Source organism: Prionailurus viverrinus, chromosome A3 (genome assembly GCF_022837055.1).
Source record: "Prionailurus viverrinus isolate Anna chromosome A3, UM_Priviv_1.0, whole genome shotgun sequence".
Classification (NCBI taxonomy): Eukaryota; Metazoa; Chordata; class Mammalia; order Carnivora; family Felidae; genus Prionailurus; species Prionailurus viverrinus.
The window spans coordinates 100,172,398-100,190,301 of record NC_062563.1 but is presented as its reverse complement, the minus strand read 5'-3'; the positions used below and the strand labels follow the sequence as shown (position 1 = coordinate 100,190,301).

General features: G+C 47.1%; 1 protein-coding gene across 5 annotated transcripts in view; it reads left to right on the top strand.

Annotated features, from left to right (window-relative positions):
* The first annotated feature begins 3,512 nt into the window (after positions 1 to 3,512).
* TRABD2A (TraB domain containing 2A) overlaps positions 3,513 to 17,904 on the top strand; it is a 54,333-nt gene continuing 39,941 nt past the window's right edge. For 4 of the 5 annotated variants that reach the window (XM_047853874.1, XM_047853877.1, XM_047853876.1 and 1 more), the window contains exons 1-2: positions 3,513 to 3,764; positions 13,069 to 13,629. In XM_047853874.1, the coding sequence (XP_047709830.1) occupies positions 3,657 to 3,764; positions 13,069 to 13,629 (669 nt within the window). In that variant the 5' untranslated portion in view covers positions 3,513 to 3,656. The remainder of the gene's footprint in view (positions 3,765 to 13,068; positions 13,630 to 17,904) is intronic. The other variant, XM_047853873.1, reaches the window with a different exon arrangement.

The following is a 17,904-nucleotide window of genomic DNA, read 5'->3' as shown; positions in this document are numbered from 1 at the left end:
CGGGGCTCCAGCTCACGAACTGTGAGATCATGCCCTGAGCCGAAGTTGTAAGCTCAACCGACTGAGCCACCCAGGCGCCCCTGGTGTGTTAGTGTTCTGTTGGCTGTGTGACAAATCACTAACTCAGTGGGTTAGAATAGCACATGTTTATGATCTCACATTTTCTCTGGGTCAGGAGTTCAGGCTTAACTGGGTCCTTTGCTTAGGGTAACCCCAGACTGCAATCAAGGTGCTGCCCAGGACTGGGCTCCTATCGGAGGTTCTACTGTGGAAGGATCTACTTCTGAAGTCACTCAGGTGCTTGGCAGAATTCATTTCCTCCTGGCCGTAGGACTCGTGACAGCTCATTTCGTCAGAGATGGCAAGGTAGAGACTCTAGCGAGATTGGCAGCACACTACTGTGTAATCGCCTACAACCCATCATCTTTGTCACCTTCCATTGGTTAGAAGCAAGTCACAGGTCCTGCTCGCACTTGGGGAGGGAATTAAACAAAAATGTGAATACCAGGAGGCAGGATCAAGGGATCTACCCTCCACCCCGGGGCTGCCCTGATCATTTTGGGAAATCTGCAGTGTGTTACGTGATTCAGGATTTAGATGGCTGCAGGTCAGTCAGGCCGGCCAGCCAGGCAAGGCAGGTGCGGTGGAAGCTACAGCAAATCCTCTGGGCATCCTGAAAACTTTGTTTTTGAGGGAAGATCTGATTTGGGGGAAAGGACAAAGAGGACTCCAGGGTATGATTTCCTCGGGTGACTGCTATGAAGGGGACAAGCTTCACAGATTTGTGTACATTCAGGAATCCATTGTAGGGGCACAAAAGGAAGAACTAAGAATAGGTGGATGTAGGAAGGTTGCCAGGATATCAACTGTACATGAAAGAGAAACAGAAAGAAACAGGGAAAGGTTTAGGAACATCCAGGTCTCCGGCAATGGGCTAAAAGAACAATACCCAAGTGAAGGAGTTGAACTGGATATCAAAACTGTGAGATACCGAACTAGATACCGAAAGGCAGAGAGGAGGCTAGGGGAACATTTAGCATCTCCTTCTTTTTACCTTTTTTTTTTTAATGTTTATTTATTTATTTTAAAACTTTTCAATGTTTATTTTTGAGAGGGGGGGCCCAGGAGGGGCAGAGAGAGGGAGACACAGAATCCAAAACAGGCTCCAGGCTCTGAGCTCTGAGCTGTCAGCACAGAGCCTGAGGAGGGACTTGAACTCAGGAACCGTGAGATCATGACCCGAGCCAAAGTTGGCCGTGAACCACCTAGGCACTCCAGCATCTCTCTCTTAACCACAAAGTGGAAGCCAGGAAAGCCATCAGCCTAGAAGATAGGTAAGGACCAGGTCATGCTGGCCTGCCTGTCACCAGGTCTGGGGTAGCACTGTGAAGTGATAGGGGCCTCAAGAATGTCTGTACAATGTATAGAGAGTAGATGTGATTTTATTGAATGTTTGGACATTGGGTGTCTTACAGAATAAATTCTACTTAATGATGGGTCTAAGGCAGGCAGCTCCACCTAGAAAAATATTAGACCTGAAGAAAATTGTTCATGCACTAGACATTTCAAGTCCAGTGTATGACCATATCCTGGACCGTAAAACAAGTCCCAATTAATATAAAATGATTGCAGTCATACAGACTGTGTTCTCTGATTGCAGTGGAGCTAGATCAGAAATCAGTAACAAGATGTCTAGGAAAAATCCATAATTTGCAAATTAAGCAATATATTTCTAAACTATCCATGGTCAAAGAAAAAAACAAAACCACCAGAGAAATCAGAAAGTATTCCAAACTGAATGATAATGAAAATACAGCTTTTCAAAAATCTGGGCAATGCAGCTAAAGCAATGCTTAGAGGAAAATTTATACCTTTAACATGCTTATATTAGAAAAGAAAGGCTTAAAGTCAATGACCTAGTGTCTCACCTTAAGAAGCCAGAAAAAGAAGAGCAAAATAAATCCAAAGTAAGTAGAAGGAAATAATACAGGTTAGAGCAAGCATCAGTGGAATAGGAAAGAGAAACGATGAAAGAAAAACTCAGTCTCGTTTTATTTTTTTTTTTTAATTAAAAAATGTTTATTTTTGAGAGAGAGAGGCAGAGCACGAGCAGGGACTGGCAGAGAGAGAGGGAGACACAGAATTCAAAGCAGGCTCCCGGCTCCCAGCTGTCAGCACAGAGCCCTACGTGGGCTTTTGAACTCCCCAACAGTGAGATCATGACCTGAGCTGAAGTCAGATGCTTAACCGACTGAACCACCTAGGCACCCTTCAGTCTGGTTTTGTGACACATTTTCCCTTCCCTCTTCCTCTGGCCCCAGCCGACTGATTGAGACTCCATTTGGAGTGGGGAAAGAGTACAAAGTAGTAGTAAGTTAATTACTTCCTTTAGAGTTCCGGGTGCTTTCATCTCACACCTGGAGAGAGCATTTTTGCCAGTAGGCGGCAGCATTGGCAACCTGAAAACCCGGACAGGTTGCGCTGCTGGTCGGCTTGTGGGCCAAGGCTCGCTGACGAGCTGAACGGGTGTCGTTTGGAGACAGGAGAGTCAACTCCGGAAAGCATACCCCCACTGAAACTTAGAACAGGAAAAAATCTAGCGATGTCACAAAAACACCCGAAGCCTAAACGTCTGTGAAGCCTAAACTTCCATCGGAGTCTCAAAATGGACAGGGACTGAACAATTAAGAACCCCTGCTACACCACTCAGTGATCACGCCGCAGTCTGGGCTGTACCTAAAGGTTGGTAAAGTGCACTCAGGGCTTGGATGGGAGGTGGCAGAGGCTGGGTACAGTGGCTGAGCTAGTGGATTTGATAATTTTTTCTTCCTGAAGGCTCAATGCTGTGAATAAGGCTTTAGGAGCAGAAAGGGAACAAGTCCGTTTTGCAGGCCTCCTATGTGTACCAAACAAGATGCTTTCCATAAATGTCCTCACTTAACCTTTGAAGGAGTCCTTTGAGTTTGGTGTTCACATCCTTAATATTATTCCCCAACCCCCTTAAGACGACACCTAATGGAGTGCTGGCTTTTGTGGTCCCGGATTTTAAGTGTATGCACACACAGACTATTCCCCTCTTTTAACAGACAAAACTTGTAGGCGATTTCTTTTGTTTAAATGAGCTTTCCTTTGAAAAATAGCCTGTCATTTGTTTCTTTGGTCTGTCTCTTGCAATCAAGAGCCACTCTCAGAACTGGCAGCATAAATACAGAGGTAAGGGTAGGAGCCAATGGGATCTGGGGGGAGGTTGGAAGACAGTGCTGGGACTTCACTTTCCCGTTCTGGCCGGCTCACGAGGTGGCCTGCGGCCCCGCCAGGGTTTGGGCGGGAGAAGCCTGGCCCCGGCTCCCGAGGCTGTCTCCGCGCGGGGCGGAGGGGCGGCGGGGTGGGGGGTGGGAGGTCAGGGCCCGGCCCCACGTGGCCGCCGCCGCCGCCCGCTCCCGGAGCCCCGCCCGGAGGCGGCCGCGCGAACTGCAGACGGAGCAGACGAGAGGCGCGAGGCTGCCGGCGGGCGCCCCCGGTCCCCCGAGCCCCGAGCGCCATGGTGGGCGCGCGGCTAGTCCGCAACTCCGCGGCCGCCGGCTAACGGGCGGGGCGGCCACCGCTGCCTCACTCTGTCCCTCCGCGTGCGGGGCCTCCGAGCCGCCGTGGGGAGGATGAGTCCCTGGGGCTGGTTCCTGCTGCAGACCCTCTGCCTCCTGCCCACGGGCGCAGCCCCGCGGCGCGGCGCGCCTGCCTCAGCCAACTGCGAGCTCAAGCCCCAGGTAGGGCGCGCGTCGGGCGCGGGCGAGGCGGCTTCCCCGCACCTCCCCTGGGTGGTTACCTTCCCAAGCCTGCGAAGCACCGAGCCCTCGGATCCCGAGCCACCTCCCCCGTCCGCGCCTTTTTGCTGGCGCGTCCCGCCGCACCGCGGGGTCCCCTCTCTGGAGGGGGCGCAGTCCCTCGGCCGCGTGAGACCCTGTCCCCAGCTCTCGCCATTGGTCAGTGCAGCCAAAGGGAGTCCCGGCGGGGTGTCCCGGGTCTCTCCAGCCTGCTTCGCGGGCGTTCGGCGTTCGGGGACCTTGGGTGGATGAGTCCGCTAAGACCGAGCGGTGCAGGAGGGACTTTGGCACATTTACTTTGCAAGTTTGTTCTGCCTTCTCATCCTTAGCGTTTAATTTCTCCTGCTCTTACCGAAATGGTAAGAGCGCCCTGCAGCTGCTTGCTTTAACCTTCGTAGAGTCAGTGCCTGAGTTAGAAGGGATTGGGGGGAGCTGAAGCCATCCCCCTTGTTTTTACCGATCTGGGAAATTGAGGCTGAGAGAGGGACATTTGTGCCCCAGGTCACAGAGCGCATTCGCGAAGTAGCCACATCTGACAGCCTCGCGTTCACGCACGGGCGCTTCCTTAGACATTCTCAGGGGCGTTTTGCAGGTGAGCGGAACCCAGCCGAGGGAGTCCCAGTGACCTGCCCCGGTCAACCTCACCCTATGGGAGCAGAAGCCGAGCAGAAATCGGACAGGTCTAGCGTCTGCGAGCCTGGCCCTCTTTCGAGACCAAGGTTTTCTTCTCCTGATCAGTTTTCTTATGCTCGAAATTTTCTGTCGTTCTGAAGTTCTTTTTCTGAGCTCCGTGGCGGTTGAATTTTGTGAGTTTGTAATGGTGGGTCTGATTGCTGGGTCCCCGGAGCCGGGGAGGTGATCCTAGACCCGTCCCTTGGGTGGTCTGTGCGCCCTCGGACACCAGGGTCGCCCCACCTTCGGTGACACCTGCGCAGCATCCGGGGCTGTGTCACCTCTGGCTAGTGGTAATTTTATTCATCGTCCTAACCACAGGAAAGGAGAGGGTGACCTAATTGAGGCTTCCTGGTGCAGGGGGCTGACCGGGGAGCCACACTGATTTCCTTAAGGCATCCATCCTTCCCAGCTTTCCCTCGGCAAGCAGGAGGCGTGGTGGCTGGAGAGGGACGTCGGCACCAGGGAGAGTTTCCAACTCTTGCGTTGTGGCAGCGGCGCTCGTGTTATACAAAGCAGAAAGCCATCCTTTCCTATGAAAGCAAACGTTTTTCACTTTTACAAAATCCACTCCAAATTGTAGTGTGACGAGTGAGTCGTGATAAAGTCTCTTTTTCTCTTGACTCTTGAACTTGTCCTCATGGCCTTTTTATTCTCTGTTCTCCAACTTTTTGGTCTCAGCACCCCTCCACGTTTTAAAAAAGTACTAAGGACTCCAAAGAGCCCTTTATGTATGTGGGTTGACGGACACATCAGTGAGACACAGGAATACATAAGCACACGTGCCATTAACAGTCACAGCAGTGACGTTGGACACACCTGTAGCCTCTAGAAAATTCTATGTGCACACCTGTGAGAGAATGACAGCGAGAGAGGAAAATACCTTATTATTATGATTTAAAAAGTTCTGACTTTACAGACTGCTTTGAAGGGCTTTGCGGACACCTACAGGTCCCAGGACCACATTTTGAAAATCTCTGAACTATTCTGGGAGCAAGCAGTGTTATCCGGTGCCAAGGTCAGGTCAGTCAGTGGCAGGGCCGTATGCTTGACCTGTGCTCTGGAGAGGGCACTGTGGGTGGGTGCCCCAGGAGGTTGTGGTCTTGAGATTGTAGAGTAAAGCTCTGGAATCCAGCCTCTAACCCACTAGGTAGCATTTTGTGTCCTGAGAGCTGGTTTCAACTTTTGTTAATCATTATAGAGAGATCTTCCACACTGGCCTGTAACATGCTTCTTCCCATACTTCCACCTGATCTTTGCTCAAATTCTTTCACAGAGACCCTTCCTGATTATCTATGAATGATTATGTCAAACCCCTGACCCACCTGCCCTCTTACCTGCCTTTCCTGCTTTATTTCTCATTGTAGCACTCAACTGATAAAAATGTGTTTGCTGCGGCTCCCCGAGCCCCTGTAATCTTCATCGGGGTTGGAATTTTTGTCTGTTTGTTTTGCTGCTGCATCCCCAGTGCTTAGAAGAGTGCCTGGCCACCGTAGACGCTCAATAAATATTTCTCAGATGAAAAGTGTCACCTGGAGCCAACTGACTCACTTTGGTATCCATTCTAGCTGGTCTGCTGAAGTGTACTTTAGGAAAAGTGCCATCACCACAGGTCGCGGGAGGCTGGGACGGGAGGAGCTAGCTGAGGGGTGCAGCCCTAAGGGACTTAGCCCACGTGACATAAGTTGTCACTGTGCTCCTTTGTTTCACTGCATGGATTACAGATGTGTGTGTTAAAATCTCCAGTGATTCGGGGCACCTGGGTGGCTCAGTCGGTTAAGCGGCCGACCTCGGCTCAGGTCATGATCTCGCGGTCCATGAGTTCGAGCCCCGTGTCGGGCTCTGTGCTGACAGCTCAGAGCCCGGAGCCTGTTTCAGATTCTGTGTCTCCCTCCCTCTCTGCCCCTCCTCTGTTCATGCTCTGTCTCTCTCTGTCTCAAAAATAAATAAATGTTAAAAAAAATTAAAAAAAAAATCTCCAGTGAGTCAACGGACAGAACTTGTAGCTTCTTGTGTCTGTCATCCATGGCCACCCATGCCTTTTTCTTTTAGGTTTAGAAGGGACATGTTGATAGTGTTTTTATTCTATTGAATCATAGTGTTAAATCACATGGCTTCATCCATCTGGTAGCACATGGTGGCCACAATTATGTTGAAATGAGGTAGTGGAACAATTTTGTTCTTTTTCTGTTGTGGAGACAAGACAGCCCTACCCCTGAGGGTGTCAGTATAAGGGGGACCAGGGCAGGGGCACCCATATGACCGGTGCGGCGGCCTGGGGGCTGGTGGGCAAAGGCAATGTGAGAGCTCCTTGGCCGTAAGCCCTGAAGTCTTTTCTTTGAGCTTGTGTTCTACCCAAGGCCTGCCTGGTAGGGCACTGTCAGTGGTCGTCGGGGATGGTTGCTGGTGCAGAATGGGAGAGACAGTGTCTACTTGGTCAGAACAGAACTCTATTTGTTGAGGGAGCTATACAAGACGAGGAGCATTTCCTTCAGAACACTTTAAAACCCCTGGCTTGAAAAAGTGGAAAAGTCCCTCCCCCCCCCCCGCCCCCCGCCCATATGTTACTTTGAAAAGACAGTATGGGGAAAGGTGGCAGTCTGAGGATTTAAAAACGTTGGTGTGGATCTATTTGGGCAGGGCCTGAGGCTAGGGAAGGGGAGCTGGACAGAGCCTCTGTAGATTCCGAGTCAGGGAGCACTCCTGTGCAGCTGTGCACCTACTAGGGTATTCATGGAGAAAGAAACTAGGAGACCAAGTAAAGTGTATTGCATGTTAAGGTCACATAATGTGATGTTTCAGACCCAGGGCTCAGGACCCAGTCTGCCTGGCTTCAAATCCACTTAGCCACTGCAGGACCTTGAGTATCATCATAAACCTCTCAAGGGCTTAGTTTCTGCACGTGGCAACGGCTAGCATCTTAATTAGTTGAGTATCTTCTTAGTGCCTTTCTTCCCATTTGCTCCTGAATGGGCAGGCTTTCGTCCCCACCATGCCACTAAATTGTTCTTGCTTCGGCCCCAGTGTCTTCAGTGTTGTTCCATCCAGAGACCAGTTCTCAAAGCCTTGACTCATTTGGCTTATCACCCACACTGAACCCCTTGCTTACATTGTCCCCTTGAAGCACTGTCTTTGGTTGGCTTCCTACTCTTGATTTGCCAGCGACCTCAATGACCACATCTCTCATTCTCTTTTGCTGGCTGCTCTTCTTTCCCTTGACTTCGCAAGGTTAGATTATTTCTAGACCTTTTCCCTCCTAAATTACACTGGGCTCCTTGGAGATCTCATTCAGTCCCATGGCTTTAAATAACACATCTAAATGGTGACAGTACCTTGTTTTTAACCTCTGGCGCAGGCCTCTCCCAAAGTCCAGATTCATGCATCCGTCTACCAGCTCGACCACCCCACTTGGTTGTCTGCTTCACGTCTCGACTCAGCAGAGCCCAAGCCAGACTTCCAACCTTCCCCTCTGATCCCATTTCATCTGCTCTCTCCTCTATCTTGGTTGATGGCAACTTTGTCCTTTGAATTAACCAACTCATCAGCAAGTCCCATTAGCTCTAGCTTCCAGACTATATCCAGAACATGATCACATCTCAGTTCTATCACAACCGCTGTGTTCTCATGCTTGGATTGTTTTGGTAACTTCCTGACTGACTTTCTTTCATTTGCCCTCATCCCTCTCTAGTCTGTTCATCACGGTCGCCAGGGTGACCCTGTTCAGGATCAGCTCACACTGCCCCTCTCACAAACACCTGCCCTAGCTCTGGTGTGGCCTGGCCTTGCTCACCACTCTGACCTCTCCTCCTGCTTTCCTTTTCCTTCATCCTGCTGCAGTTCTGATGATGTCCTCGCTAACACCTTTCTGCTTCAGGGCCTTTGCACTGCTGTTCCCTCCTCTTGGAGGGAAGGCTCTTCTCTCAGATAGATATCCCCCTGATTTGCACTCTTAACTCTTTCACAGCAAGATAAATCTCCTACCAGATGTTCAGTGATTTTGTTTATTTATTGAGAGAGAGAGACAGAGAGAGAGAGAGAGAGAGAGAGAGAGAGAGGAAGCATGCACATGAGCGCGAGAGGGGCAGAGAAAGAGGGAGAGAGAGAATCCCAAGCAGGCTCCATGCTGTTAGCACAGAGCCCGATGTGGGGCTCGAACTCACGAAACCATGAGACCATGACCTGAGCTGAAAGCAAGCATTGGAGGCGTAACTGACTGAGCCGCCCAGGTGCCCGCATTCAGTGATTTTCTGATCACCGTATTTAAGACTGAATATCTCCTCCGCCAGTACTCCCTGCTCATGTTCTCCACAACAGATATCATGGACATGCCCGAGGTGGGTACCTGTTTTTCACTCACCGTTGTATTTCTAGTGCCCTAGAATGCCCCAGTGCCTCATGCCTGCAACAGTGGCTGGCATGTATAAGCACAGCCTAAAGAATTGTGGAACGTGTGCACGTTGAATGCATGTCGTAGGAGCATTCATATGCAATGCTTAGATCGTCTCTGGCGCACAGTGAATATGTGATAACAGCCGCTGTTCTTAGTGTCCTTACTGTTATTACATGGCTGGATGCTAGCACCTGAGTCTTGTTTGTTTGCTTTTAATTTTTTTAATGTTTATTTATTTATTAAAAAATTTTTTGACATTTATTTATTATTGAGAGACAGAAAGAGACAGAGCATGAGCATGGGAGGGGAAAAGAGAGAGGGAAGCACAGAATTGGAAGCAGGCTCCAGGCTCTGAGCTGTTACACAGAGCCTGACGCGGGGCTCGAACTCACGGACCGCGAGATCATGACCTGAGCCAAAGTCAGCCGCTTAACCAACTGAGCCACCCAGACACCCCTGTTTGTTTTTTAAATATGAGCTGTTTTCAGCAAAAAGATCATACAGCAACTCTATTTCTAGACTAATACTAATTGAAAAGGCAGAAATAAATAAATAAATAAAAATGGATACATATAGTTGAATAGATTTTGTTTAAAGAGAAGTGTAGGTATTTTGAGGTAGGATGAGACTTTAGGGAGACTAAAGGCAGTGGGTAAAAACAAAGCAAAACCAAACCAAAATGAAACCACGCCTTCCACTCTGCCTACCCCCCAATCTCAGCCGTGATCTTGCAGTATGGACTGGATTTTCCTGGGAATATATTTATTTAATATCAAAAGCTCCTAGCAGATGAAAATGAGTTAGGTGTCTGTGGTTTTAATAATAACATTTTAGCTCTTGACTGTGTCTCCTGGTTGGAAAGTGGGTATACGTCCTTTGGGAGGCACTGTAACTTGTGTGAGCAGATCCATTGTATAGGTTTGTGGTGCCCAGACATATCACCATTCAGGGCCCTTCAGTTATCGTTTCTTCCCAATAAAGTGAACAAATAAACCAAACTCCAAACTAAACCTCTACCTGGAAGGCTGCCTCTACCAAACCAGTTACACTTATAGGTAATTATTTTGTTATCAATGTTTTTTTATTTGAGAGAGAGAGAGAGAGAGAGCGAGCGAGCACAAGCCAGGGAGAGGGGCAGAGGGAGAGAGAGAGGGAGAAGCAGGTTTCACGTTCAGCTCATAGCCCAATGTGGGGCTCAATACAGGGCTCGACTTGGGGCTTGATCCTACAACCCTGGGATTGTGACCTGAGCTGAAATCAAGAGTTGGATGTTCAGCCAACTGAGCCACCCAGGTGCCCTTTGTTACCCATTTTATTTATTTATTTATTTATTTATTTATTTATTTATTTTATTATTTTTAAAAATTTTTTTAACGTTTATTTATTTTTGAGACAGAGAGAGACAGAGCATGAACGGGGGAGGGGCAGAGAGAGAGGAAGACACAGAATCGGAAGCAGGCTCCAGGCTCTGAGCCATCAGCCCAGAGCCCGATGCGGGGCTCGAACTCATGGAGCGTGAGATCATGACCTGAGCTGAAGTCGGACACTTAACCGACTGAGCCACCCAGGCGCCCCCTTTGTTACCCATTTTAAATGAACCAAAGCCATAACTGTCAGTCTCGGCTTTTGATTAGCATCTAGTTAACCAGTGTTTTTCTACTGGTTTGATGTAATTCTAACAGTGAGACCCTGGACTGCTTAATTAGTTTTGGCAGCCATTGTTTTAGATGTAGAGTTTCCATTTGGCTTTTTGATGTGCTTAAATAACCCTGGGACATTCGTTACTCCATAAGCAGATGCTTGAGGGTTGGCTGGAGACCCTGGACACGATTCCTCTCCTAATATTGATTCAATCATTAATAGGTATTAGAAATACATTCTTTCTCTCATTTCTTCATTCATTTAACAATTACCTGCCTAGTTTGTTTATTCCCATAACCTATGACAAGTACTGTTATCTAACTCCTAAAGATGAAGAAATTGAGGTACAGAGAAATGAAGTGGCTTTTAAATATCTCGGTGGGGTAGCTGAAATAGAAGCAGAATTTAGGCTTCTTTCACCCATTTGTGTGTTTTTAAAAAGGTGGGTGTGGGAGTAGAACTGTAACTTAAATACTTAAAAAAATTCTTGTTAATGTTTATTTATTTTTGAGAGATAGAGAGAGACAGCACAGCAGGGGAGGGGCAGAGAAAGGAAGACAGAGGATCCAAAGTGGGCCCCTCACTGACAGCAGAGAGCTCAATGGGGGGCCTGAACTCACGAACCATGAGATCGTGACTAGAGCCAAAGTTGGATGCCTAACCGACTGAGCCACCCAGGCACCCCGCAATTTAAATACTTAACAAAAAACAAGGTCACAGGCTGGGGACTAGTGAGATATGTTCTGTTTGGCTTGCATGGTGTATAAGAAAATGGAGGTTCCATTTTCCAATTGGAATATTTTATTTAAACTCGGGATTTCTAGTTGCTTTTGAAAAGCCCATTCTGGAGCACCGGGCCTATTCCCATGTGGCTCAGGCTGCTTATAGCCAATCGCCTTTATCCAGAGCTGTGAGCTCATTTGCTACTGATCTTCCCTGCCCCCCGCCCATTATATCACCCCCAGGCCTTGTGTTTACCTGTCCACCTCTGCCTTCTGGGGTGGTCAGAAGGTGGCAGGGGAATGGGAGGAGAAGAGGTTGAAGTCTGTGAGAATGGGGAATGGGGCCCCTGCATCAACCAGCTCTCATCTGTCTTAGATTTTGAGATTCTGTGTAACATATCATTTGAAGACAAGTTGCTGTAGCTTCAACAATGAACATACAAATGCAAACACACCTGATCCTCATTGTTTGCAGATTTCACATTTGTGAATTAAGCTACTTTCTAAAATTGATCAATAAACCCAATGCCTGTGGCACTTTCATGGGCAGACCATGTGCCTGATGCACACACTGCCAGCTGAGGTGGAATAAATTGATACAGTGCTCTGTTTCAGCTCTCAAACAAGTAACGAGTGAGTAAGTGTCCTTTTGGTGATCTACTTAATGCTGCATTTTTTTTTTTTTTGCATTTTTGTGGCGATCTCTCTGTTTAAAATAACCAGGCATAGATAGTATCGAGTGTTCCTAAGCACAAGGAGGCTGTGATGTGCCTCAGGGAGAAAATGTATGTGTTAGATGAGCTTCGTTCAGGCATGAGTTGTCATGCTGTTGGCTGTGAGTTCAATGTCAGTGAATCAGCAACATGTATTAAATAAGGTGTTTTTCAACAGAGCACATACAAAACAAGGTTATGCATTTATCTGTTGATGAACATTTTGTGACCAGAGGCTTGTAGGAACCTAACCCTTGGATTTCTCCTAGGAGCAGTGCTTCATTGTTTGGTACTTCAGTGTTTGTGATGACTTTGTAGAACATAACAGTGACAATAACAAAAACTGATTGTGAGCTGAAACTCCACAGTACAGGAGAACATCACACTTACTTAAAAGACTGCTGAAATTAAAGCCTTTTGTAAAGGGAATGTATTCCATTTCTTTTCTGTAAACCCGGAGTTTCACATTTCTGGGTTGCTTGGTTCATGGTTCACTTCATATCTGACCTTACGACTTGAAGTCCTCGAGAGCTGCCCTGTGCCCTTCTTTGTCCAGGGTCTGTTACTAAACAGACACTTCCTAAATGCCTGCTGTTGAAACTGAGCTACTCAGGGGCAAAGGGCACGATGGCTTGGCCTCGGGTGGATGTGTACCACTGCTCAGCCTGGAAAACCACTGGGAGAGAATGGGCAGCCGTGGAGAGCCACTGCTTTTGGGAGTGTTGGATTTGAGATCTGAAGAAGCAGACACAATCAGTCTGCCTGCCCGGGAGGCAACAGTGTCTCCTCAGGTGTCCCCTCATCGGTACCAGCTGTGTCCTCAGAATCCCTTGAGAGTCCCTGCCTTATCTCCTGCCCCGTTCATTGCTAGGGCAAACGTAAAGACTGCTATTGCTTTTTCGACTTTAATCAACACTCTGGGGGGACAAAGGGAAAAGGCTGCATCGAGGACTCCTGCTGCTGGCAGGTGAATCTACCTGGACTCCAAAGTCTAAATCATACTTTGATCATTTTCCTCTCGCAGTGTGACTTGTCTCTCCCGTTCGTTTTCTCCTCTCAGCTTTCTGACTCTACATATCATGACTTAATGGCCTTTCTTTTCCCTTCAGCAGAGTGAATTGAATTCCTTCTTGTGGACCATAAAGCGAGATCCGCCATCTTACTTCTTTGGCACGATCCACGTTCCATACACCCGGGTTTGGGACTTTATCCCGGACAACTCCAAGGAGGCTTTTCAGCAGAGCAGCATTGTGTACTTTGAGCTGGACCTCACGGACCCCTACACTATCTCGGCCCTCACCAGCTGTCAGATGCTGCCGCAGGGCGAGAACCTCCAGGACGTGCTCCCCAGGGACATCTACTGCCGCCTCAAGCGCCACCTAGAGTACGTCAAGCTCATGATGCCCTCGTGGATGACCCCAGACCAGCGTGGCAAGGGGCTCTATGCGGACTACCTCTTCAACGCCATCGCGGGGAACTGGGAGCGGAAGAGGCCCGTCTGGGTGATGCTCATGGTCAACTCCCTGACCGAAGTGGACATTAAGTCCCGTGGGGTGCCTGTCTTAGACCTGTACCTTGCTCAGGAGGCTGAGCGGCTGAGGAAACAGACTGGGGCCGTGGAAAAGGTGGAAGAGCAGTGCCATCCACTGAATGGGCTGAACTTTTCACAGGTAAGACTCTCTTTGCAAGAAGGACTTGGCATTTGATTGTGTGTGAGTTCACTGACTTATAATGTAGGAGATGGTTCAGAAGGACAGTTGATCTGAAACTTGTCTTTGCTCAAGAATGTTATTCAGAGGATTAAAAAATAAGCCATAGAGCCAGTTATATCATTTGTGTGTGTGTTACTGAGAGAGAAGACGGTTTTTTTTTCTTGTCATCCCCAAAAGTATTGACATACCTTTGTCACTTGTTTTAATTCAGGTCATTCATTAAGAAACTGCTTTGATGGGCATTGAGGAGGGCACTTGTTGGGATGAGCCCTGGGTGTTGTATGTAAGCGACGAATCATGGGAATCTACCCCCAAAATCAAGAGCACACCGTATACACTGTATGCTAGCCAATTTGACAATAAATTATTAAAAAGAAAAAAGAAGCCGCTTTGAGGGGCACCTGGGTGGCTCAGTCGGGTAAGCACCCGACTCTTAATTTCAGCTCAGGCCATGGTCTTGTGATTTGTGAGTTCGAGTCCTGTATGGGGCTCTGCACTCACAGTGTGGAGCCTACTTGGGATTGTCTCTCTCCCTCTCTCTCTGCCCCTCCCCCCTCTCAAAATAAATAAACTTAAAAAAAACCTATTTTTTTTAAAGTTTATTTTTATTGTGTGTGTGTGTGTGAGAGAGAGAGAGAGAGAGAGAGAGAGAGAGAGAGAGGAGAGAAAGGGACAGAGAGAGGGAGGGAGAGAGAGAGAGAGAGAGAGAGAGAGAGAGAATCCCAAGCAGGCTCTGTATTGTCAGTGCAGAGTCTGATGCGGGGCTCGAGCCACCCAAGTGCCCCTAAAAATCCATCCTTATTTATTTATTTTTTAAAAAGAAGCCGCATTGAGAGTATGTGGACAATGTGAATGTCAGACTGACTATCGCAGGGTATGGCCTGGTTTGAAAATAATACTGGGCATGGCTGTTTTAGGTCACATTGGTCCCTTTGAGATCATTGCTGTCCCTGTTCAGGACCCTCCCCCCAGGGTATTCCTTTTGTAAAGCAGAGTTATATTCCTGTTTTCTGTCGTTTATAGCCCCTCCCTCAGGACATTGGAATTTAGGTTCATATTCAAGAAGTTCTTCATTTCTCATAAGACAAGTAACACTTTATTAAAGTGCCATTGTTTAATCGTTTTGGTGAAATATGTTGTTGATGTTTTATAGCAGATTAGATACTTCTGGGGACAAATGAGAATTTTGCAATATGAAATAAGTATTTTTTACTTTAAAAAATTTTTAATTGAAGTATAGTTGACATATAGTATTACATTAGTTTCAGGTATACAACATAGTGATTCGACAATTATATATATTACTAAATGTTCACCCCAATAAGTATGGTTACCATGTGACCATACAAAGTTGTTACAATATTATTGACCATATTGAAATAAGTATTCTTGTTTTGCAGATATTCTCAGTGGTTGGCCTTGGGATGTTGGTCCTCAGAATAAAAGGACTTAGCAGATCTAGGTCTTAGCAGATCTTGAAATGCTGAACTTGGGTTGTTACTTAAAGAACTTAAGGACATTCAACAGCCTAAAAATAGTGTTCCTGAATTGATAATAAAATTTGTAGGGAATTTAACTTACCTTGCTAAGAGTATATATTAAAAAATACTCAGGTACTAAAATATAGTATTTGTTTGGCACACTGAGTTATAGACAAGATAAGGGACCAGTAATTGTCTGCATCTATCTCCTGGGGGAGTTTTCTCACATTATTTTGGAAACCTAAGAAGCTGATATTCTAACTTTTTCAATGATTGCATTTATTATTATTTTAAAAGTTTATTTATTTAGTTTGGGGGTGCCTGGGTGGCTCCCTTGGTTAAGCATCAGAATTCAGCTCAGGTCATGATCTCCTGGTTGGTGAGTTCGAGCCCCACCTTGGGCTCCATGCTGACAGTGTGAAGCCTGCTTGGGATTCTCACTTTCTCCTCTCTCTCTGCCACTCCCCTTCTCATGCTTTCTTTCCCCTCAAAATAAATAAATAAACAACTTTTTAAAAGTTTATTTATTTATTTATTTATTTTTTTACATTTATTTATTTTTGATAGAGAGAGACAGAGCACAAGTGGGGGAGAGGCAGAGAGAGGAGACACAGAATCCGAAGCAGGCTCCAGGCTCCAAGCTGTCAGCACAGAGCCTGATGTGGGGCTGGAACTCCCAAACCGCGAGATCATGACCTGAGCCGAAGTCGGATGCTTAACTGACTGAGCCACCCAGGAGCCCTATTATTCATTTTGAGAGAGGGAGAGTGTGAGCAGAGGAGGGGCAAAGAACTGCGAGGGAGAGAGAGAGAGACAGAGAGAGAAAGAAAGAGAGAGAGAATCCCAAGCAGGTTCCATGATGTCAGTGGAGAGCCAGACAAGGGGTCAACCTCACCAACCGTGAGATCATGACCTGAGCCAATATCAAAAGTCGGATGCTTAACCAACCAAGCCATCCAGGCGCCCAATGTCTGAACTTAATACAATGTTTTGTAAAAGGATAGTGCTTTGATCTAAAGTCTTATTGATTTTGACCATACAAGTTTGGAATCTATGACCATTTTTGCTTGGGCTTAAGCCCTCTTTCAAACTTCAAACTGGGAGGGGAAAAGGCTTGGCGGTAAATATATATCTGCTTGGCAGATAATATATCTCAAGATACCCTCAAAGGTATCTTTGAGGGAAGGTGTGTAGCACCATCTCTTAAGATAATACATTTAAGAGATATTTTAGGGCCTGTAGTTATATACTAGAGTCATTTTGATTTCATAACACCTTCTTAACGTTCAGGTAGGTATTTAGTATTTATAAACTAATTTTTTTATAAGAACTTAAGGTTAAGCTAGTGAGGTTAAAGTTGTTTAAATTTAGGAGGAAAAATTATGACATTCCTAAAACTTTTTTTTTTTTTGGTTGGGGGGTGTGTAACTTCCTGTGTTTCATTTATAAACAGTAAAATACAACCTTAGTGAACAGATGAATGACACTTGACATATACCTATATCCACTACTCAGATCGATTTATTGAACATTTCCATCACCCCAGAAAGTTAGTATCAAGTTTTTCCTGCAGCATAACTATACAGAAAAGTGCACATGCTGGATTTTCACAAACACAGTCACGTGCCCAGCACTCAGGGCCAGGGCGGGAAATAGCAGCACTGGCTCCCCTGAAGCCCCTTGACCCTGATGTCTACTCCTCCCCCACACACCCCCAACCAGTCCCAGAACCATTGTTCTGAAAGTCCTTGAGCATAAATTAGTTTGACTGTTTCAGAATTTCACATACATGGAATTACGCAGTATGCTTCCTTTAGAGGGCTTGGCTTCTTTCGCTTAGCAATACCCTTGTGATTCACCATGTTGGTTGCGGTGTGTAGTTAGTTGTCCATTGTTCATTCTCGCTTCTGTGTGGAATTGAAGATTTCCAGCAGAGGCTTTGGGGTGGAGCCTGCTGGAGTCTCCCTTCTCAGTAAGTCCAGAGAACAGTTAAGATCATCTGCATTCAATTTGATAGAAGACGAGCCTAACTCATTCCCTTGTTCCATTTCTTCTGCCCCATTTGAGGAGTGGTTGGTTCCTTCCTCCTTGTTCTCTGTAGCTCTGAAGAAGGACGTTGGTGCCTGACTACAAGGTGAGAACCAGGCCCGCAGGCTCCTGAGCTACCTCTCCAACCAGCTGCCAGGAAGATGCAGAGGAGAGCGGGTCTTCCTTGAGGCCTGGGAGGAGCCCTGTGGGCCTCGGCTTCAGAGCTCCCACCCTCCTCTTGGATTGTAGGGTAGAGGCAGCTGGAGACTGAGGCATGGCTGAGGCTGGAGCGCTGTTCTGTGGGAGAAGCAGTGAACCCAGAGCCAGATGTGCTGGGGTGAGAATTCCTGCACCATCACCAGCATGTGACTTTATGCTGTCCCCTTAACTTCTCTGAACTTTGTTTTCTCATCTTTAAATGGGGATAATAATATTTGCCCTCCCATCCCGTTGTCAGAAGCAAATAAAACAGTAAATTGGAAAATCATAAACACTATACAGATATAGAGGGAGAGAACCAACATGCAATGCCTTCTGTGAGCCAGGCCTCATTGGTAATATTGCATTTAATCTTCAGAACTTTACAGGATGGGTAGTGTCATCCTTGTTTTATAGATGAGAAAACTTGGGGCGCCTGGGTGGCGCAGTCGGTTAAGCATCCGACTTCAGCCAGGTCACGATCTCGCGGTCCGTGAGTTCGAGCCCCGCGTCAGGCTCTGGGCTG